Here is a 24350-nt window from a genome sequence, read left to right on the forward strand (position 1 = left end):
TTATTTAAATAATTTATATAATTAAAATGCATAAATGCTTTCAAAATTATTTTTGACTCACCGTTGAAAAATCATAAGTGTTTGCAAAACAATATATACATGTATACATACATTATATATACATAGAGCACATAATAAGAAAGAAATGTTTCTCAAGTAGAAAATCTGCATAACTGAATGATTTCTGAAGGATCATGCGACACTGAAGACTGGAGTAATGATGCAGAAAAATCAGCTTTGCATCACTTGAATAAATTGCACAAAATATGATAGGATAGGCTTATTTTGAATTGCGATAAATAACTCTTAACATAAAAAACGTCTTTCAAAAACATGAAAAAATTGAAAGGTAACAAAATCGTGCTTAATAATGTGCACATAATCTATGCAATAATGTGTGTCCTTCTGACCTTGAGCAGTGTGCAGGGGTCAGCGCGTGTATACATGATGACTCCTTGGCCGTGGAGCGTTCTGATTCTCAAGCCCAGCTTCATGTCTCTGCTCCTATCACCGTCCGTCACTCTGTATTTGATGTAACTGTTCCCTGCAAAGCTCAGAGATGTTTGTCCTGCCAGCGCAGGTACAGAAATCAGTCAGTCAAGGGCTAACTCCATATTTCAAAATCTGCTCCTCATACACACTTTCACAAAATATTCGCAGAAGAGTTTTGGCCTCAATCACGTACGAAGGAGCGTAATTTAAATATATATGTCTGACGCACCCTCAGGATATTCCACAAGAAGGAACTGTTATTTTGAAGGGAAATGAATGTTTACGTAACTTTTGCCAACCGTATCAAGTTAAAGGAAAATGCATTGTGAATTTTTGTCTTGTGTATTAGTAGTGACACACTTGGAGCTGCCTGAGGGGCTCAAAAAAAAAAAAAAAGTAAAAAAAAACATTTCTATAAGGCATCACTTGTTTTATATTATTGTATTATATTTCCCCCAGAATGTTTTCATAAGCTTCAAAATGATTCAAAATATTAGTTAGTAAATTTTTTTTATATATGTTTAGAAATTTTACAATAAGAAAGTATAATATTTAAATAAATGCACTTGAATTTTAATTAATTTTATTAGGTTAAGCTTTATTCTCTATACTGTAACTACTATTACAATCGAATTAAATCAAATAATTATTACTACAAACCTGAATTATTACAATTAAATAATATATGTAATATTTGTCATTTAAAAAAAAATTAATTAAAAAAAATGGTAACACTTGATAATAGGGTTTATTAATTAAAATTACCTGATCGCATTAATTAACATGAACAATACTTTTGCAGCATTTATTATTACCTTAATGTTAATTTTAGCATTTATCAATGCAATATTAAAATCACAAGTTGTGTTTAACATAGTTAAATGCACAGTGAGCTAACATGAACAATGAATGATTTTATTTATATGAACTAACATTAACAAAGATTAATAAATACATGTATTGTTTTTCATGTTAGTTAATACATTAATGTTAACAAGTAACACTTTCATCAATATGCTGCATTCAAATGTGGACAAGCATTTGAATATTTACCAGCTCACACGTGTTGAAAGTGTTGCAGAGCCTCTTTTTGAAATATAAAATGCTGCTTTAACCAACATTATACATGGCCTTAAGCCAGGGTTTAAAAGGAGCAGCGTGAAAAGCCTATTTGATCTAACCTGCGCACTTGTCCAGTGTATCAGGCAGACACTGGCAGAGAGATGGCGCTGCGGGGCCGCTGCGCACACACTGCATGTCAGACGGACACGTTTGGCCATCACAGAGCTCCAGAGAAGATGGACATATTCCTCCTGCAGTGGGTCCAAAAAGTTAGAAAGCAGGCAAATGGAAATTCGGCCGCTCAAGCTACTGTTTGGATTTGATCAAACAGGATAAATAATGCATACTATGAAATGCATCCTATAATAAACAAGGTTGCCAACTTTGGTTACCAGGGTGGAGTGAGATTTTGATGGAATGGGCAGATCAATTACAGGCACCTCTTTGAGGTGGCAACAAATCATTTTTATTTTATCCGAATACTTTCGGCTACTGTAGTACAATATTCAGTTTTTGTCATATAGTGCATGCTGTTTTAGAAGGGTACCAGCTTGTAAATCTCTCATTATGCCATCAACAAAAATCCTATCAGATTTTTCTTTTTGTCGAATTTAATTTTTTAATCTTTAAACTTCTAAGTAAATAACTTCTTAAGTTTTTACCTCAGATTTTATGTGAAAAATGCGGGCAATATTTAATAAAAAAAAATTATTGAAAGAAAAGTTGATAAAAAAAACTAACTGAATTAACAAATAAAATTAACTAGCATTTTTGGGAAAAAGAATGGTGTTCAGTAACAATATTTGATTAAATTTCTCATTTTAAACTCATTTTATTGTTGTACGCTCTCTGCTTTTGAAGTTTAGAGTTGGTATTCTATTCGCTTGCTCTTATATTTTGTGAAACGGAAATATGCGCCTGACCTTGAAGTCATAACTTTTTCATAATTAAGAACATAAAAATATGATGTAAGCCAAGTATGTTTAGCATTTTCTTTTTATTTCCCGTGAGTTTTATTAAGGTTAGCGTGAGGACCCGAAAGCGTATGTCTCGCGCCAAATGTTTGATCTGGCAACCCTGGAATAATTCTAAAACGCTTTCGCCAGTTTTATTATTTGGACTAAATCAAATCACTAACCTGGACACGTGCACATCTCTTTCCTGCTGAAGCGTGGAGAAACAAAGCTCATTCTGGAGGTGGTGTAGGTGACCAAACCGATGGGGTCGAGACTGAGGGTGAGCTCGCAGACTCTCTCCCCGCACTCGAGCTCTCCTGAGCAGCTCTGATCCAGGACGCTGACCACCCTCAGCGCTCCCTTTAGAAAACCCTTCACCTCCTCCAGCTTGAGAGCCAGCTCTCCTGGACCCGTATAACCCCCATCTGGTGTCTCCACGGCAAGGAGCACCTCCAGCTGACTGGAGCGACTCAGTGGCTGCACTCCCAGGATGTGAAGAGGGTCTGGTCCCTCAACGGCACCCGTCCCGTCACTAACCAGTGAGGTACGGAGCACCTTCTTCAGCTCTTCCATGTACACACCCACAAAATCCTCAGGAGACAGGTCTTGGAAACGCAGAGTCACTGCATTCTGCACCATCTCATCCGTGGCTTGCTCCACCTGGACGCTAACACCCACGGTCACAGAGAACCGCCCGTCACTCACCGTGGCATTTAGGGTGTATCTGTAAAAAGATTTTACTGATCATTAAGCAGCTATGCAACTAAATACGCATCTATAATCGCACATCGCAGACTATTATATATCTGCAGCGTATTGCGAAGAAAAAAAGAGAGAAAGCTAGCCATTTGTACATTTTAAAGCACTTTTATGTGGATTTGGTTATTTATTTTTGTTATGGATGAAAGATTATTTCCGTGAAGGAATTAAAGAAATAAAAATAGCACTTGCAACCTTTTCATTACAATTCTATAAAATCTGAATTCTGAGAGGTTGCCATTGTGACAAAAAAGGTATACTAAGGTAATTGTGACTTTTTTTAATCAGACAAATCACAATTTATTATACAATATCAGTAGAGTATCATTATAATTCAGTATCAGAATTGTTAGATGGTAATTCTGCAATTCTGACTTTTTTCTCAGAAGTGCAATGAAGTAAGTTAAAATTGATATAAGATATAAACTCAAGATGCAAAAATGTATTTTATATTCTGAGGTATAAATAAGCTTTCGTAATTTTATAAATAAGTTCATATCTAACAAATTGTCTGAGAAGCATTTAACAATGTCTTCAGTCAAACCTTCATCTATAGTTATTTTTCAAATGATTTTTATATCTAGATTTTATTGCGCTATGCTTGTATGATGTTCAAGCTTTCATTTCCTCCACCACAACTGCAGCAATGGTTATTCCTCTGGATGGTTTTTATTTCTTAATTGTAAAATGTAATATGTCTGAAAAAAATATTATTTGTGTTGTTTTTATTACAGAAAAATAAACAAATATACTAGTTTAAACTATTTAAATATAACAGTGAGAGTGTGAAAGAGTGTTTTAGGGAAATCATTTTTAGATTGGGGTCCACTGGCCAAAACAGCCCATACTTGAGGAAATGCATATTTCAAATTATATGAGCATTTATTTTACCTTCCAGGCTCCAGACCGTTTAGTGCCACAATCTTCCCGTCCTGTCTGTTGATTTTGAAAAGACTATTTGTTTGTGATTTCTGACTGAAAGACAGAACATCATTCTCGTCTCGGTCTGTGGCATAGATCTTGCCTATAATCCCGCCAGGAAACACATCTGCTGCCATGACAATGTTGATTTCCAGTGGGAAGGCCACAGGTTTGAAGAGGCTGTCTCCGATGACACGCACAAACACAAAGGATGTGGAGGACAGACGAGGCTTCCCTGAGTCACGCGCCTTGTTGACAAGAACAAGATCACACTGTACAATTCTAACAATTTAAAACCTGATCAAACTAAAGAAATTAATCCCATAGAAATGTCACAACAGCTATGTGGGCATTTCTTCATTTACAGGCACTTTTATATTTCAGAGCTTGATTTTTTATTTCATTTTCTGCTATATGAAGGTTAAAGTTGTGTAAGAATAGTTAACTATTTAATTATTTCATTAACTGATATATTGTATTTTCCAGTTATTGTTATAGACAGCTTTTATTGTTTTATCCTTGTACTAAACACACATCAAAAAAATATTTAAAACTATGATAATCAAACAATGAGTTAAATAAATGTATTTTATTAACTATTAACAATACCAGTGAAGAGCATAATTGATATGAAATATGGGACCTGTGACGTGACAAAATAAGAAATCTAAAGTAAATTTAACTTGAGAACATTGTATTGTTATTTATTTTTTTAAATACGATTTGTTCAAACTTTCTATACTACTATACTGAGCTTTACTATATTTTGTTATATAAATATAAATGATGTATAAATGAGTTGATATAAATGAGTTGTGAAATTATTCTGAGAAATGCAAAAACGTCAGACATTTCATTCTAGAAAAATGTTTGCAGAGGTCAAAAGTGCTCGTAGTTGAAGAAACACCAGCATGAGAATTCTATAATTCTGAATTCACTTTTAACTGACAGGTTCTTTTTTTGAGCTGCTGCACTAACCTGTATCTCAAGCATATACTCTCGTGTTGCATCAGGACCAAATACTCGGCTCGTTCGTAATTCTCCATTCTGGTCCAGACTGAAAGCATTGCCCTCATTTCCAGACACAATGCGAAACTCAAAAGGTGCACCATTTCTAGAGGAGTCCTTATCAGAAACTGATAGTGACAGGATGGTAGTTCCTGCAGGCTTGTTCAGCGAGAGAAAAAAAAAAAAAAACTAAATTAAGTTTTTTTTTTTAATTCAAAAAAGGTCTAAAGGTCACGATTTTATATTTTATAGAAAAGTGAGTGTCTATACTACAATGCTACGGTGCTGTGGGATGTTTGCCTGGTGTTTTTTTTTATGAGTGACTAGGGTAATCGTTAAGGGGTTGTATCATATCCCACCCTAATTTATATGACATTCCAGTCCATATATATTGCTCAGGTACTACCTTTCGAGTAAGTCTATGAGATTTCTTAGACACTTTATCACCCGGCAGGGGTGGATCATAAGTCACAGCATACCTCTCCTCAACAAGCAGTACATTTCATTTCCATAGGGAGATGAGTTACGTGCCAAAATGTAATGCTTAAAAGTAGGGGAACTGTATTTCAATATTTTTCAGCCCTTTTAGAATAAATCTCAATATTTATGTATTTGCACCGAATGTTTTACTCGTATTTTCATTCAAGTAAGTGCTAAATTATGAGAGCAATACATTAAATAAAGCAACACAAAAACTATAAAAGTTTCCATTTATATGTACCAATATTAGAGAATATAATTGGACATCACATAATAGTCATAAACTGCAACTTTTTTAAGAATTTAATACTTAAATTCTTAGGGAGCGCAAAATTTATTTATTTTTTTAATTAAAAAGTTACAAGAGTTAAATGAAAGAGTTACAAAAAATCTTAAGCATCGAATCCGTATATTAGAATAATTTCTAAAGGATCATGTGACACTCAGGACTGCAGTAATGCTACTGAAAATTTAGCTTTGGAATCACAGGAATAAATTACATAAAAGTTATTTTAAATGAGTAACATTTCACAATATTAAAGTTTTATTGAATGTTTTACTGTAATATTGATCAATAAATGGTTCTTTGGCCATATGACGCTTTCTTTCAGAAACTTTACCAACCCCATATGGCAATGTATATTTTACTAAAGCACATTTAAAATGTCACGGCCGGAACATCTCAAGTTCTAAATCGATGCAGTTTGAACTGAATTACAAAAAAATTTATGAAACCATTTTTGCTCCTGACCATTTCAGTCAGAGAAGTTAATAATTAAAACAACTCCATCCTAATAATTACATAGATTAAAGATAATCTAATGACACATTCTTGCTGATGACAAACTAAAGAGTTAAACCTCACACCTGAATAACAGCTGAAGCATTCGCAGGAGAGAAGATTGGCGGGTTGTCATTCACATCGGCAATCTCGATATTGACATTCACAGTGGTTGACTTGGCAGGTGACCCGCTGTCAAACGCTTGCACAGACAATGAGTAGCTGGAGACTTAAGCAACCGAGACAGGAGGATAAATGTCAGGCAAAAACAGTTCAAAACGACTCAACTCTCGATAAATGTCTTTAAAACAACAACAACAACAAAAAAAAGAACAGGACCGTTCGCTCACCCACAGTCACTCAAAAGCCTCAATTTCAGCCCTACATTGCCTAATTAAAAAACTTTATGGCTGATTTAAAGATAATTGGCCGAAATCATGCAATATCTCAAGAGAGTGACTAGAAGAGCCACAGCGCAAGGTTGTCAAGATCCATTAGCCAAACTAACCGAGCTCATTCCAAGGACTAACCGTCTCTCTGTCCAGTGCCTTGTTAACTTTCAGAAGCCCGGTGACAGGGTCGATCCAAAACTGATTTTCCCGGTCCCCTTTCAGAATGGAATAAGTGATTCGCCCATTGATTTGACTGTCCAGGTCTTCTGCAAACAGCTGCACATAACAAACACAGATAACAAACCTATAAATTCTAGCGCATTTGAGAGCAAAGAGGCCAAAACTCCCTGAATTTATTCGGATCATGAAGCAAATTACACCCTCATACGGTAAATTATATTACAGCTCAAGTACACAGTACAAATGAATAACTAATGTAAGTTCATTAAGGGGATTTATGCGAGCAATAAGCTTAATTATATGCTAGCTGTGAAATTGAAATTATGTCTGCGGCTAATTAAATGCCAATGAAGTGGCTCGGCTAATGAGAGAACTTTACCCTCGTGACCGTCTCCCCGATAGCTACGTCCTCGCTGATCAGAACATTGTAGATGTCCTCACTGAATGAAGGCGAGTTGTCATTGACATCCAGAAGCTCTATGGTCACTATTGTGGCGGCTCTCAAGGGAGGCGTTCCACCATCAAAGGCCTCCACATTTAGGAAAAAATCCTTGCAGAGCTCATAGTCAAGATCATCCGCCACAGAAATTATGCCTGAAATCATGCAAGATATGAGTCAGAGTAAAGCCAATTAATTTATATGAATATGACAGACAACACAGTTACATAACTCGCAATACAAAGGCTCCTTGGGACGCATTAAAAGCCTGAATATTTAGTTCACGCACAATAGCCAAAAGAAAGTCCTTCCCAGCTGTGCCTTCAAGAGCTTAATTCTTTTAAAGTATGGGTTTAGGCTAAAGCACTTTATGCTTTTGTCAAAAATAAATGCATGAGAAGTGATATAACTGGTTTCCACTGACTGCCCACATCTTTCTAAGAGACAAAGAGCGCTCTCAATAACCGTTCACATGTTTTCTGCATGTTAAGCACCGGTATTAGAGTTTCGTGGAGCATTCATAACTAATTTTCCCATTCGCTGCACTCATATTGTGCTGCTTTAACAGAAACAATTTATCAGATCATAATGTCTTGTCTACAGTCAATGGACTTTCTTACATTTCTGTCAATGATTCGTGAAAAAGCAACAATAAATGAACTGACAATAAGTCTTTGTCTGTATTAATCACAAATGAGCTCCCAAAAGAACTCTAGCGAAACATTGTCAGACCAGAAATACATTTTATATTTGCAGAAAAAGTGCATCTCTCCGCCTTGCCTGTTGAACCATCAATGGAAAACTTCCCCAGCTCATTTCCAGACAAGAATCTATAGTAGATTTCTGCATTCACTCCAATGTCAATACTCATGGCAAAGACTCGCAGAACTTCTGTTCCAATAGTAACATCTTCAGGCACTGTGACCATGTAATCTTGCTTTTGAAACACAGGTGGATTGTCGTTCACGTCCAGAACCATGATGGTGAGGTCCACCTCTGTGGAGAGCGAGCCATCGCCCCCTGATCGGTCAGTAGCCTTGATTCTGATCTGATACGAATCTTGCACCTCTCTGTCCAAAGGCTTCTCCAGGATCACCACACCAGACGATGGGTCAGCCGAGAACATGCCACCAGCGGAGTCAACAAGCGAGTACACGATCTTCCTGTTTAGCCCTGGGAGAAGGCATATTTTAGAAGACTATTTTGCTCAAACATGTAATCAAACATGTAATGATCATTTTATGATCCAAAAAGGAAGTACGGCCTGTACTTAAAAACTTTATTTTGCTATTTTTTTTAATACTGATATTTATAGTTTTTAAAATCCTTGCAGGGCTATTTAAAATAAAGTGGTGAAGGAAAAAAGCTGTTGTAATCAGTCACAAGATCTCTTATGCTCTCACAAAAAGTTGAACCTAAATGTTACACAAAAATACATACCTTCATCTGGATCATTAGCACGAAGGCGTGTGAGCAAGGCCTTGGGTGCCGCGCTCTCATATACACTCGCCATGAACCGTGTGAAGGCAAATGATGGTATATTATCATTAACATCCAGAATGGTCAGAGAAATTTCAGAGCGACAGAACAGCCCTCCTCCATCTGTAGCCTGTGCTATCAACTTATAACCTGCAGTTCTCTCACGGTCCAATAAAGAGGCCGTTTTCAGTTCACCTGGTACCGAAACAGAGAAAGACATAAGAAAAGTGCAAAGACTCACAGGATGGATTTCAGAACCACAGGCCAGAACTGCATTAAGTAAAAACTTCTGTCAGATGAATAAAAGATATTGTAAGTGATGGATGACAGTGCTAAATATTTATCTGTCATAAATGTTTCATTCAATCGAGACTTGTGACGTCAATGAATTAATTACTAAATCACTGCCATCTATCTAAAGACACTTTAAACTTTTCTGTCATTCGGGGATAACAGGCAAACTTGTTAAAAGTTATCTGAAAACCAAATATTCTATTTATTCTAAATATTCCAAACAAATATTCTATTTATTCAAATAAATTGAAGACTGGAACACACAACTTTTTTAACACATGGTTACACAAGAAAAAAAAGGGCATCATACATTAAAGAATTCACTGCCATACTCGCAAATCACTGCAAACACAACAAACATGCATAAAGTTTCAAATCAACTCAAAATATTGAATGTTTGATATCCTCAGACATAAAAGAATTCGTCTGTCATACGTAATCTGTCAACTCCAAACACTTCGAAAGATACAAGTTCTATGTTAGTCATGGGCTGGTTTTATGGATCTTGGATTTTTTAACTTGTAAGGAGCAAAGGTTTAAGATGAATGAGTTTTATCAGACACACTTTGGGTACCCAAAGGGTTGTGTACTGTCACCAATTATTTTTAGCATTTATACAAATGTGTTATGAGGATAACTATTATGTTGTTAAATATGCAGACTATACAGTTTTCCTATTTCAAAGCGTGAGGAGTCATGCAAATCTTAAATTTATTACATGCTGCAGCAAAGCATAGCTGAGACTAAATATAACAAAAACAAAAGAGATGGGGATTGATTTAAATAACAAATGCTCCAAAAAAAAAACCCCATAGCTTATTCAGGACAGACAGGTTTATAAAGTAGAGGAGTATAAAACCTTCATAACATTTTGGACACAAAGTTTCAGTAGAATACAGAAGCTATTATCAAGAGGGTTCACCAAAGAAAGTTTGCCCTGAGGAAACAATTCTTCTTGATACAAAAATCTATTTTAAGTGTCTTTTATAATACTTTTATTGATAGTGTCTTAAGTTTTTCATTCTAATGGTGGTTTGCATCTATTTCTATTAAGAATAAGCATTGCCTCCAAAAAATAGTTTGACCTTGCTCAGAAATTACTGGTGTAGCACTGGGGAGCTGAAAAAAATCTTGTTTTTGGGCAGCAAGTAATAAGGAAAGCTAGATGTATCATGATGAATAATGAAATGCACCCCTTGCACTTTGAGACAATGCCTTCTGGTAGACGACTTAGAATTATTAAGTGTTTAACCAACCGATGTAAGTTTTTATTATGAAGCATGTTGTATTGTTGCAATTTGTAATTATGTGGAACTGTGTTTTTCAGGAAAAAAGATCTGGACAAAAGTCATGCAGTGTATTCATTCAAGCCTAAAAGCATCAAAAACATGAAAGCACATGACAAAAGGAGTTTGGACAGAAATACCAGTATTTGCATCCATGTAAAAATCTTCAACGCCAATGCCAAACAGAGAATACTGAATTTCTGCGTTGACGCCACTGTCCAAGTCTGTTGCTCCAACTGTCAGAATAGCAGTATTAATAGGCACATCTTCTGGAAACGAGGCCTCATATTGTGCCTAAAAATAATGATGAAAATGTATTCAAATAATGTATTAAATTCTTAATACTTCTGCATACCAAAACCTCATTTACGTACATCAGTATGCAAGCAGTAAACACGGTAGTTGTTAACTTGAGCTGTATGAGATGACAAATGCCAGCCTAAATCAATTGCACAGACCTGATTGCAGATGGGGCTGTTGTCATTGGCATCCATGACAGTGACCTCCACGCCTATGCGGGTTACAAACAGGCCGTCGCTGGCTGTGATATTGAGCAGGTATCGATCCTGCTCCTCTCTGTCCAAAGGCCGCTTCACGAAGACCTTCCACTCCCCCTGAACAGGAGCCAGCGCAAATACCCCCTTGGGGTTTCCTCCTGAGTAAAAAGATGGCAGCAGAATTGAGATAAATGAGCAAGGTAGATTTGCAAATCTCTGTGATGGCCTGCACAGAGACCAAACCGTCAATTCTATAAACCCATTAGTGTTTATATGCTCTAAGGTGTTATTGTTCTTTATGTAGAATAAAACAAAATGCTGTATTTCATAAACTGTATTGAACACATCATATTAAAATGCGCTAACATGTATCAAAATAACTCTAAGAACAAATTAAGTGAACCAGAACACTTAGGAACACTTTTGTAAGGGGTATATATTGCATCCCAAGTTATTGGAAACAATAAACTGAGCTTAATTCTAACAATCTGTTCACATCCCCAGATGGGCTTTAAACAAAGTAATGTGACACATAAAGCAGATGGCTCTTTACTCATATAGCTTTTGCACACTTAGTTCATTAAATTAAACCCTTTCAATGTGATTATCTTTCCCGGAGAGCCTCTGTGAGCCATAAATCATCCTCCAGTGGCCTACTTTAATACGCACCTGTGATATGGAAGCTGACAAGCCGATTCTGATCAGAGCTGTCCCCATCACGAGTGCTCAGCACTGAAACCACTTCTCCCAGGGGGTCACTCTCTCGTACAGCACCTCTGTAATATGCTCTCTCGAAGGTAGGGGGGTTGTCATTAACGTCTGCGATTGCAATGGTCACTACTGCTGTGGAAGAAAGCGAGACACCCTCACCCAGATCAGACGCCACCACATTGAAGGTGTAAGATGGACACATCTCATGATCCAGGTCACCGAGAGTAGTGATCCAACCAGTCTTGCTGTCAATAACAAACATGGCACCAGCAGCAGATTTAGAGCCACTAGCTTTGTCTTGCTCTTGGTTTAAAGTTGTTCCAAGGCTATAATTAACCTGTCCATTAGAGCCCCAATCAGGGTCAAGTGCTCGTACCTGGATGACCCGTGTACCCCTAGGCATGCCCTCCATAACCATGGCAACATAAGAGCTGGTTTCGAATAATGGTTTGTTGTCATTAACATCCAGCACCTTGACTTCTACATCCACTACAGACATGGATTCAACTAGTGCCTGTCTCATGGTGGCTGCAACTTTGAAACGATAAATGTTAATGAGTTCATAATCAAGAGGGTTAACAAGTCTTAGAAGTCCAGTTTCTCTCTCAATCAAAAATGTCCCACCCTGGTTACTCTCCCCAGTCTCTCCATTCACCACAGAAAAGAAAGCTGTTTGACCAGGACTTAGGTACACTGATCCCAATACTGTCCCAACAGATGTGTCCTCTGGGACCGTGTAGGAATACTGGGGTTGGGTGAAGGAGGGTACATTTGCATCAGGTGGTAAGACATGAATAAATGCAGACACAAGGGAATGTTTGGCTGGAACACCTCCGTCAGTAGCTTTGACAAAAAAGGAGAGAACCGTTCCTCTTAGATGTGCCATGCTCCCCTTTGTGACCATCCAACCACTGTCAGGTTCAATTTCCAACACATCCACAAGAGGAAGCCTTGCCTCACTGTACAGTGAGTAGCTAACTCTACCATTATCGCCGGAATCTGGGTCCTGAGCTTGGATTTGAGTCACCAGTGATCCCATTGGCACGTTAGCTTTTATGCTAACTCTATATTCCATAGCCCTAAAACGTGGCGCGTTGTCATTTTCGTCAGCAAGAATTACCCTAACAGTGCAGAAGGAAGCTCTTCCCCCACCATCAAGTGCCATAACAGTTAGCACAATGTCTCTGTTTATTGGGTTCTCTCTGTCGAGTTTCTGAGCTGTAGTTATTAGGCCATCAGCTCCAATGTAAAACTGTGCCTTTCCAAGGTCATTGATAAAGGAATACATGATCTGACCAAAAATCCCAGAGTCCTCATCTGTGGCACGCACTTGAATGACTTTGGTACCGGCTGGTGCATTTTCCCGGACCTCAGCCAAGTAGAACCTTTGACTAAAGACAGGGCTGTAAAGGTTGGCACCCATGACTCGAATGTTTATCTGTGCAGTGTTGGTGAAGACCCCATCTGATACAGACACATTGAGGCTGTATGCTGGCCGTATGCCCTGCCTACGCTGGCTGGACAAGGAAATGACACCTGTCTGAGAGTCTATTATAAAGTTCATTTTCTCATCTCCAGAGAGTATGCTGTACCTCAAACTCTCTGCATCTGATCTGTCTGCATCAGAAGCTTGGACACATGTCACAATGTGCCCTCGGGGAGCCAGTTCACTCACAAAAGCTTCATAAAGTGGCTGGCTGAAGGATGGTGGGTTGTCATTCACGTCACTCACTAAGACTGTGACCGTGACCTCACTGCTCTGGGATGGGGAACCATTGTCTGTTGCCCTAACGATAAAGCTAAAGCTCGGTGTAAGTTCATAGTCCAGAAGACGGGCTGTTAACACGAGTCCACTAGTAGTGTCAATGTGAAAGTAATCTGTGCTATTAAACCCATCAGAGAGGATTTGATAACTAATTATACTATTTTTTTCAGAATCCTTGTCTGTCGCCCAAAGCTGTAACACGCTAGACCCAATCATTGAGTTTTCTTTTAAAGTGGTGGTGTATGATGCATTACGAAATGCAGGGGCATTGTCATTTACATCTACCACAACTATGTCCACATCTACTTCGGATCTGGCTCCAGTGAGAGTGTCTGTAGACCTGATGGTTAGCCTGTAGTTGGGTGTAGTTTCATAGTCTAAAGGATATATGACACTAATCACACCACTCTCAAAGCCAATATCAAATTGGAAGAAAGGATCCCCTTCCACAATAGTGTATATAATGTTTTGGCCCTCTGGGCTGGTGGCATTTATGCATAATATGGGAGTTGACACTGCAATATCCTCTCTAACTGATATGCCATAAAATGACTTGTCAAAAACAGGCATGGCCTTGTTCACAACTGTAACTGGAAGCTTGACAACAGTGGAGAGGGAGGGGTAGCCAGCATCACGTGCAATGACCACCAGCGGATATTCAACATTGGACAAGTCTGCATCAAAGGCCTTTTTAAGATTAAGCTCCCCAGTAAGCTTATTCACTTCAAAATGCGGATGATTCTCCTTAAGCTCATAATATACAGCTCCATTTATCCCTTTGTCCAAATCTGTCGCAGACACCTGGAAGATGGATGAGCCAGGTTCTGCATCTACCTGCACAGCCGCATAATATGGAAGGCCTAGAAACTCTGGGGCATTGTCGTTAACATCCTCAACTTCTATTCTAATGGTTACTCTAGCAACTCGCAGCTGGTCGTATTCTCTATTTGCCTCAACCACCAGCTCATACAGTTCCTGTTGTTCTCGATCGAAAGGGACTCCTGTGGTTTGAATGACTCCTGATGTGGGACGAATTGTAAAGCGTGTGCCTGCATTCAAAAGCGTGTACTTTAGTGGTTCGTTTAAACGGTTTCCTACAGCATTTACAATGCTCACAGTGGTAATGTTCACGCTGTTCTCCAGTACAGATGAGGAATATGTGGTTTGACTGAAGAGGAGGCCACTGTCCATAGCCTCCCTAACTAACACAGTCACAAGTGCTGTGCAAAAGTACCGCCCGTCTGACACTTTGACATTAAAACGATAGCGGTCTTTGGAGAGTTTATTGTTTTTGACCGTGAGTATGCCCGATGATGAATCCATTTCGAAGTGCTCCAAGTTGCTATCAGCTAAGGAATACATCAGATCAGTGGTCATGTCCGGATCAGTGGCTTCTACTCTCAGAACCTCAACCCCAACATATGTTGGAAGAAGCAAAACAGTGTCATAAGCTTCTTGTGAGAACTGAGGGGGAGAGTCATTGATGTTCACAACCCTGATTAGGACCTTGGCTGGCTTCTCTGCTGTCAGCTGAGGCCTGCCACTGTCCCTCACATTAACAGAAAAATAAAAAGCACTGAATGTTTCATAGTCCAGTTTAGCTATAGTTCTGACAGAGCCTGTTCCTGAGTCCACAGTAAAGAACAATTTTGCTGTGTCCTCCACAATCTGGAAGACCAGGAGGGCATTGTGATTCTTGTCAGCATCTGTGGCTTCAATTACCAGGGGTTTTCCATCCTCACTTATCACCACACTGTTGATGGGGGCTGCCTCACTGATGGTCCCTGTATATGTGAGCTCCTGAAAAACTGGAGGATTATCATTTTCATCAACCACTTGGATGCATACTGTGACACTGGAGGCAATCCCAGCCATGTTTACAGCCTGGATCACCAGCATATATGAAGAGGTCATCTCAAAGTCAAAATTCCTTTGTGTCGTGATGACACCCGTATAACGGTTTATTTTAAACCTCCTTTCATCATTTCCTTGTATAATGTCATAAATCAGTGTGGTTCGGCTAATTGCACAGACCAATATGACAAAATTCCCAATAGCCACATTCTCAGTGATCTCAGCCTGGTATTCTTGTTGGGCAAACTTTGGACTGGAGAAATCTGACAGAGAGACGGCGATCCTAGCAGTAGTTGTGCTACTTAACGCCGGAGTACCTCCATCTGTGGCTCTTACAGTAAGGGTATAAAAACCCACAGTGGTAAGGTCGAGCTCTCTGGCTACTGNAAAAAAAAAAACATCACATACCTGTCAGTTCATGATGAAAAGGGGCATGTCAGGTAAAGGATATATTTAAGATAAATCTTACGACTCATGACAGGTTGAAAGAATGAGCTAATGCATCACACTCTCCATGGAACAGACAATCAGTTTTACTCAAAACAGCTGAACAATAGAAATGTTATCAAGGAGCGCAATAAATTTAAAGCTGAGAACAAAGTGTTTACCTGCATCAATTGAGTAAACTATCTCGCCGTTTCTCCCCGAGTCTCTGTCTAGTGCGATCACCTGCAGAGCTGATGTTCCTGGTGGGGCAGACTCAAACACTGTACTATCATAAATAGTGTGAGTAAAAAAGGGAGGCTGGTCATTGGCATCCTCCAAGGTCACAATAATCCGTGCTAGGTCTCTATAATAAGGAAATTCTTGATCTTTCACCTAAACAAAAAAAGAAAGAGGAGGAGAGACAGGGCAACAGACCTGAGAAGATAAATTAAGATTTTGCATAGAAAAGATTTGTGAGGAAACAAGTAAAAAGAGAAAAAGGTAACAGACAGAAAGGAGCAGTTAAAAATGTGAATTGTCCGAATGTAATAATTTAATTTATACATTTTAATTCAATTAAGTATTATTTTAAAATATTTGTAATTATTATTAGACATTTGTTTTATCTTATTAAATTAGAAAAATGCACAATTCTCTGATCTTTTGACCTCACTGTAACATATGTGAAATGGTCTGTTTCAGCTTTGAAATCACTAAACATCTACACATTTAAAGCAATGGTTCACTCAAAACTGAAAATTATGGCACATTTTACTCACCCCCAAGCCATCCTAGGTGTATCCGACTTTCAGTTTTTTTAAAAATGTATCCTGGCTCTACCGAGCTTGGTAAAGCTAGTGCATAGCGGGCGTTATTTTGAAGCTCTGTAAATCAAATATATATATGTCGTGAAACTAACCCATACACATTCAGGGGGTTATGACATGTCGTTGTTCTCACGGAAAAAACTCAAGTCAGTTATTTACATTAGAATTTGAAAACTAGAAATATTTTTGTTACAAAAAAAAACAACACATCGATCTGCTTTAGAAGACATGTGATAACCCCCGAAGGCATATAGGTTTGTTTCATGACAAATATATCTGATTTATGGAACATTAAAATAACGATCGCTGTCCACAAGCATTACCAAGCTTGGAAGAGGCCAGGATAAACTTTAAAAAACTCAGATTACGTTCGTCTGAAAGAAGAAGTTCATACACACCTAGGATGGCTTGGGGGGTGAGTGAAATATGCCGCAATTTTTTATTTTTGGGTGAACTTTTCCTTTAATAATTCAAATGTTCTTTCTTACCATAATAGTAAGGATGTGCTGAGTGCGGATCTCATAATCCAGTCGATCTGCTGTGTACATGACACCAGTACCAGGATTGATCCTAAACATCCGCATGCTAGCTGGATCAACGCTGCCATGGATAGAATAGCTCAACTTCGCCCGTTCATCTTTGTCCCTGGCCCGGACACGCAAGACCTCAGTGTCGGCTGGTGTATCTTCAGACACCAAGACTTCGTATGTACGCTCAGAAAAAATAGGACTGTTGTCATTGCTGTCCAAAACCTTTATATAAATCTGTAGATACAACAGACAGAGTCATTTTTAGCTTTTCAAAGAGACATTCAATCTCAGTTAAACAGATGCATGAGTAATCTACACTGTTGCAATAGGCACTTCTGTCAAAACAGCTTAAATAAGAAACAGAAAACGCACATGCTAGAGTGACAATATAATGTAGGTTTCTGGGACACTGGAATACTCAGCAGCCCCTGGCATATCTGAAGACATTTTCAGTGAAGATTATATAGATATCTCTTTCACACAGCAAACTTGTATTGATAAAATTAGATAAAAGCTGGCACGCTGCATACAATCTTTCAGACATTTCTCTCTTGGATATTTCAACCACAGCTGCCAGGAATATTCGTTTTGCAAAGTTTCTGGCAAAGTTAGCAAACCTGTAACATCTGTTAGGAAAAGTTTCCAAGAGGTTTGCATAACTAAAAATACACCTACCTGTGTGGTAGTAGTGCTTGTCCCATCAGTCACCTGTACCGTCATGTTGTAAAGCGACTGTGTCTCTGCATCTAGAGGTCTGGCTATTACTATAGTCCCCATCCCTCTCTGAATATCAAATGGACCATTATAGTTACCTATTACACCAAGAAATCACAGTTAGCATGAACTAAAAAATGTAAAGTGCTAAAAATGCTTTGCATGCACTTAAAAAAAATCCAATAAAGAGGTAAAGATTTAGCAGAAAAAGGTCAAGGTAAACACTCCACCAATCGAACTGTCATGCAGTTTGGCATGTCTGTGAGTAATACATTTTTTATGTTTCACAGCGATTCATCAAAGTTTCACGGCTTTCGAAACATCAACTGCTTTATGTTGGGATCTTTCCCATCAGCCTCAGGTCTCTTATCTTCGTCTCCCACAAACATCTGTGTCAAGTTCAAGCCTCTTCACGGCAGATTCTCAAATCATTAATTCAGGTCCATTCTGACGGATAAGGACAAACTTTCAGAGCATCTTTAGTATGCATTGCATGCATCTGTTCCAATTCCACTCAATTTCCACTGCACTTAAGTGAGATCAGAAGACCAAAAGTCTGGAAGGTATCTCAGCACTCAAAGTGTTTACAGGATTGAGCGCTTCACGTTTGCCCTGCAGCAAATGGAGTTTTTAAAAGCGAGTATCTAAAAGTATCAGATAAACCAGCCAACCCTTCACGCTTAGGAAAATAACTACAAAATACTGACAGTTAGCCTACCACTGTCAGATGAACAGTTTCCACCACAGGAACTCTGTGGGATATAAAACATCTCCCGGGACGTTCTTCCACCTTCTCAGAAACAGATACAGATGAACACAGAGAAAAAAGAAAACAGAAAACTGACATTGAAGTCCCAACCTCATATTAAGCTAGACAAATTCAAAAACAAGTCTTTTTTTAAATGCTAATTCATTCTTCAGATTTCCAACTAAAATTGACACAAACAATTCTAACACATGGGAAAACATCTGCAAAGCTCAGCGAGATTCAAAATACTGAGAGGATTTAATCAAAATGACCATCCATGCATCTTACATTGAGTAAAAAGTATAGGTGCAAATGATAAATATGTAGAAGAGCTATAAGCAACACGCAAACAGAGTAAATCATTGTCAGAATAGTTTACCACTGATATCCACTCCTTGAAATTACATTTACATTTACTCATTTATCCGCACGGTTTTATCTAAAGCATCTGAGGAATGCTACAACACAAGCGATTCATCCAAAGCAGACAGTAGCATCTGTAATATGAGGGACATTAAAGTTTGCATCCCGACCTAATTTATGACTGGAACTGCTGCATTATTGATGCTCACCAATGATGTCGAACCATAAAGGTGTTTCTGTCTGCCAAACAGAGACCACTCCAACTGACTCATACACTTTGGCGTTTTCCACCACTGTGAAGTTGTAAATGGCTGTGGTAAATCGCAAGGCTAGTGGCGAAGGCACGGGCTTCCGAATCCATTCAACGTGCAAACGGGCAGTCGACCACTTCTGAGGGCTCCCATTATCAACGGCTTTTATCTGAGAGAAAATGAAGAAAAACAAAGTGAGAACTATATGCTGTTTTTTTTTATTGGTAACACTTTAAAATACTGTTTTGTCAATAATGAATAACTACACATTGCAGTAACTACTATTACATAACAAGAAACTCTGATTAACAATTTAATCAGTGCTCAGCTATAATTGGTAGTTCACTATTGGCTAATCAATAACTAAAAAATGTTTCACACATCCTGGAAAACTCCTAAGAACTACTGTGTAAAGGTTCATAAATAATGTGAACCATGCATCATGTATAAATAATTATAAAATGACGATAATACTATCCCACTAGTAATGACTCAAGTATTACCAAATCATTCTAAAGGAATTCTAATTACTTGGATCAGAATTCTATAGTGAAAAGCATAACTCATTAATATTGGCTGACATCATTGTAAGCCTTTGAGATAATTGTAAGGTTTTGGATAGTGATGATTCAAGTGCTACTGCATCCTTCTGAAGGAACTGCTAGTCAGCATTATAAAGCTAAGATCACAGTAACCCACTAGTAATGATTTAATTACTAACCAGGACGTCACAAAACCCTCAAAAGTTTACATTGACTTCAGTAATTACTAGGGAATTTTCAATCTTCACTTTAGAATACTATTCAAAAAATATTAATTCCTTTAGAAGGATGTAGTAACATCTGAATAACTAAATAACTGAGTGACAGACAAGTTCCAGCTTCTTGGCTGACTTCTGACTTGACGCAAGTCGAGTCATAGCTCAGCCAATAGGCCGGAGCTACAGGAGTCAGTTATCTAGGTTAAAACTTACAAACTGCTATCCACCCGCATTACCAAGCTTGGAAGAGCCAGGATAATAAAAAAAAAAAAAAAAACTTTGTTCATCTGAAAGAAAAAAGTCATACACACCTAGGATGACTTCAGGGTTAACTATTCCCTTAACATGCCCTTCATTTTAGAATTAATTATACACTATATATTATTCATATTAATTATGAACCTGTATACAATAGTTCTTTAGAAGCTATGAAAAAATATATAGTTCTCAATTAGCTAATACTTCCACATTCACTAAACACTGTTACTTACAAATTTATTAATCAGATTTTCTTGGTAGTTAGAAGTAATTACTAGAGAGCTAATACGGCATTACACATAAGTTCTTGTGTAGTTATTTTTTAATTATTGAACATGATTCTAAAGTGTTACCACTTCCTTTAATATCCACTGAAGTGCCCATCTGTCTGATACTTTACTGTGAGTATATCATAGCCACCAGCTGTGACCATCTTCCTGGAAGACACCATAGCTGTCTTGGCATCGATTACGAATTTGCTGTCGTCATTTCCATCCACGATGCTGTAGGTGAGATCTGCATTGGACCCTTCATCTCGATCGTAAGCAAAGACTCTGTAGACAGGATCACCGCGTTTGTTACGGTCCCGCTCTGGAAGGCTGATGCGGTAAACAGCCTCTTTGAATTCAGGCGTATTGTCATTCTCATCTTGAACGTGCACTATCACCCAGACAGTAGACTGCCTAAGGATCCCTCCTCCATCCATAACTGTAACCTAGATAAACAAAATCATGGTAAAAAAATCCATTGCTTCTGAAGATAAAGTAAGCAGTACAATTCATTTCAGTGTCAATATTGGACATTAACAGGTCAGAGAAGCTGCAAATAGAGTTTTTACATTATTCAAAGATTTCCTTGTTGTCTCTTCATACCTTCATTCATGCAATTATGTATATTTATTTTTACTCATGTCTTGGTGTTAGTAAAATTTCTTATTTGAAATAAATTATTATTTTTCAGTTAAATCAATCAAACAAGACTGTAAAGAAATGTATAATGTTACAAAAGATTAATTTTATTATTATTATTTTATTATCACATTATGGATTCTACAAAAATATGAAGCAGCACAACTGTTTTCAATATTGATAATATTATTTGGAAGATAACTGAAGACTAGATGGTGAAAGTCAGCTTTGCCTTATTACATTTTAAAATATATAAAATTAGACATCATTATTTTCACTTGTAATATTTCACGATACTGTTTTACTATACGTTTTAATTAAATGAATACTTGATGATCGCCTCTTTTGACTTGGGCCAGTATGTGACCATTTAGCAACTACCCTAGAAACCACACAGCAGTGAGCCAAAAATCATTCACACACCTTAGCGACTTCACAGCAACTCTACATTGTCTCTCTGCTCTCCAAACAAATAAAAAATGAATATAAACAAAACTGTCCCCACTCAACCTCAATTTAAAATAAATGAATAGAAAAATACATCAATACAATGTGTTCTTTAGAAAACAACACAATGATCCAACTTCTTCATGGAGCTCCACTGGAGATTCCTAGAACTTGATCAGACAGTGGCCACTAAATTGGGGCCAGGGGCATATTGCGCCACTGCAGAACTCAGAAGCAGCGGCTCATGAAAGTCTCTATGAACTAAATCTTTAATGGCCACCATCCGCCGTCAGCGCCACGCTCTGGAGATGCTGATGCCTGGGTGGCTGTCAAAGCAGGCACCTTGAGGCATTAGATGTAAGATATGAACTTTGAAACTTGAAGCCTGCTGCAGAGTGAATCATCATTTAGTGAACACAAAAATCAATGGCCCTCATTCCGCTCGGTCCATGTAGAGCAGGGATCACGAGGAGCCACACCCATCCCATTGATCAGTGCTACTGTACTGCCCCCTTTGACTGATCAGTAATTTAAGAGCTGCTCACCAGACTGTATGAAAATTAGCACATCTGCACGTGTTTTGGAATTAAATAAGAGTCCTTGGTCAGTATGTGCTGGCTTTATCCTCTCTGTCACTCATAATGCAAATGAAGACAAGTCGTTTGCTGTCTTGCACCTCATTATAAGACATTAGAAATAAAAAAGCACATGGAAACGCTGTTGCTTCCTCACTCAATACTACTGATTCTCCTTACATTCAAATGAATTCAGTAGGTTACTGGTAGCATCTCTCTATTTCGTTGGTCTAACAAATGGGTTCAGTCAGTGTGTATCCTGTATGATGATAATCAATAAAATACTTGAGGCTCTTGATGGGTAATCATTTTAGCCCAGCTGCACTGTAGTTACATCATAGTTTTGTCACTTATGACTATTACTGGAATTATATGACTTCGTTTTATAAACTATAAAATGCCCTTGAGAATAGATAAGTCAATAGATTTGCTTTTAAAGGGATAGTTCACCCAAAAATAAAAACTGTTGTTGCACTTTCGCTCATGTCATTCTAAATCTGTATATGAACTGGTTGAAATGCGTGAATTGGTAGAGATTTTGGACTATCGCCTCTATCATGTTACACGCTCATGTCTTGTTGTTTGCACGTTTGTAAGCATTGCTGTCAAAAACAACTGTTTTTAAGGCATTGAAACGCAATTAGCAGCAAAAGAGAACAGTAAATTAAGTAAAAACAACCAGCTAAGAAAGAAAACTATATTTAAAACAAATATTTAAGACAACAAAATCTATCAATGCTCTTGGCTAAAACACTTTTTTTAAATTTAGTTAGAAGAAATATATAACTATAACTATATACACACTATAACTATGTAGCTATATTGCTATATAATTACCATAAAACAACATTACTAAGATTTTGGCCATCTTGCCCAACCCTAGTATATACAGTGGTGTAAAAAAGTGTTGGCCCCCTTCCTGATTTTTTATTTTTTGCATGTTTGTCACACGTTAATGTTTCAGATCATTCAACAAATTGAAATATTAATCTATTATAACACAAGTAAACACAACATGCAGTTTTAAAATTTTTTACTGTGAAAGGAAAACAAACAATCAAGAGTTTGCAGTAACTTGCTGTGAGTCTGTTACAGCGCTGTGGAAGCATTTTGACCCACTCATCTTTTTAAGGTCATGCCACTTGCATCACAATAGGATTCAGGTCAGGACTCTGACTAGGCCACTTCAAAGTCTTCATTTTGTTCTTCTTCAGCCATTCAGGTGTGGACTTGCTGGTGTGTTTTGTATTATTGTCCTGCTGCAGAACCCAAGATGGCACGAACAGATGGCCAGACATTGTCCTTCAGGATTTTTTAGTAAAGAGCAGAATTAATGCTTACATTTGTCACAGAAATTCTTTCAGGTCCCGAAGGAGAAAAACAGCCCCAGACCATTACACTTCTACCACATTTTAGTGTTGGTATGCTGTCCCTTTTCTAAAATTACTTTTACACCAGATGTAATGGGACACACCTTCCAAAACGTTTTGTATCGTCAATATTTTCCCAAAATTCTTGGGGATCATCAAGATGTTTTTTGGCAAATCTGAGACAAGCCTTTCTGTTCTTTTTGCTCAGCAGCGTTTTTCATCTTCTTATGGTGGAGTCATGAACACTAACCTTAACTGAGGCAAGTGACCTCTTTTTGTGACCTCTTTGATGAGTCATCACTTGCACTCTTGGGGTAATTTTGGTTGGCCGGCCACTCCTGGGAAGGTTCACCACTGTTTTGCCATTTGTGGATAATGGCTCTCACTGTGGTTCGCTGGAGTCCCAAAGCTTTAGAAATGGCTTTATATCCTTTTCCAGACAGATAGATCTCAATTCAGTTCCTGAATTTATTTGGGGGGCAAACCCTTTTTTCACATATGGCCATGTGGGTTTGGATTTTGTTTTGCCTTCATAATAAAAACCTTAATTTAAAAATGCTGCTTTTACTTGTGTTATCTTAGATTAATATCTAAATTTGGTGAATGATCTGAAACATTAAAGTGTGACAAACATGCAAAAACAAAAAATCAGGAAGGGGGACAACACTTTTTTACACCACTGTATATACTAGGGTTGGGCAAGATGGCCAAAATCTTAGTAATCTATTTTATGGTAATAATATAGCTATATAGCAATATATAGTTATAGTTATACATTTCTTCTTAGGGGCCAACACTTTTTCACTATTCTATATAT

General features: G+C 37.8%; 1 protein-coding gene across 1 annotated transcript; it reads right to left on the reverse strand.

Moving 5' to 3' along the window:
* Window positions 1-383: 383 nt before the first annotated feature.
* Window positions 384-23461, reverse strand: LOC122349663 (protocadherin Fat 3-like). The gene is made up of 20 exons (XM_043245788.1): window positions 23315-23461; window positions 20634-20948; window positions 19174-19384; window positions 18572-18643; window positions 17815-17951; window positions 17098-17373; window positions 15954-16175; window positions 11696-15764; window positions 10988-11184; window positions 10670-10823; window positions 8911-9144; window positions 8251-8643; window positions 7411-7625; window positions 6989-7127; window positions 6546-6688; window positions 5169-5387; window positions 4161-4438; window positions 2693-3234; window positions 1674-1805; window positions 384-568 (listed from the first exon to the last, which is right to left on the reverse strand). The coding sequence occupies exons 1-20, from the start codon at window positions 23459-23461 to the stop codon at window positions 384-386; spliced, it is 8280 nt and encodes a 2759-aa protein (XP_043101723.1).
* Between the last annotated feature and the right edge of the window lie 889 nt (window positions 23462-24350).

This window comes from Puntigrus tetrazona, chromosome 1, assembly GCF_018831695.1.
Source record: "Puntigrus tetrazona isolate hp1 chromosome 1, ASM1883169v1, whole genome shotgun sequence".
NCBI lineage: Eukaryota > Metazoa > Chordata > Actinopteri > Cypriniformes > Cyprinidae > Puntigrus > Puntigrus tetrazona.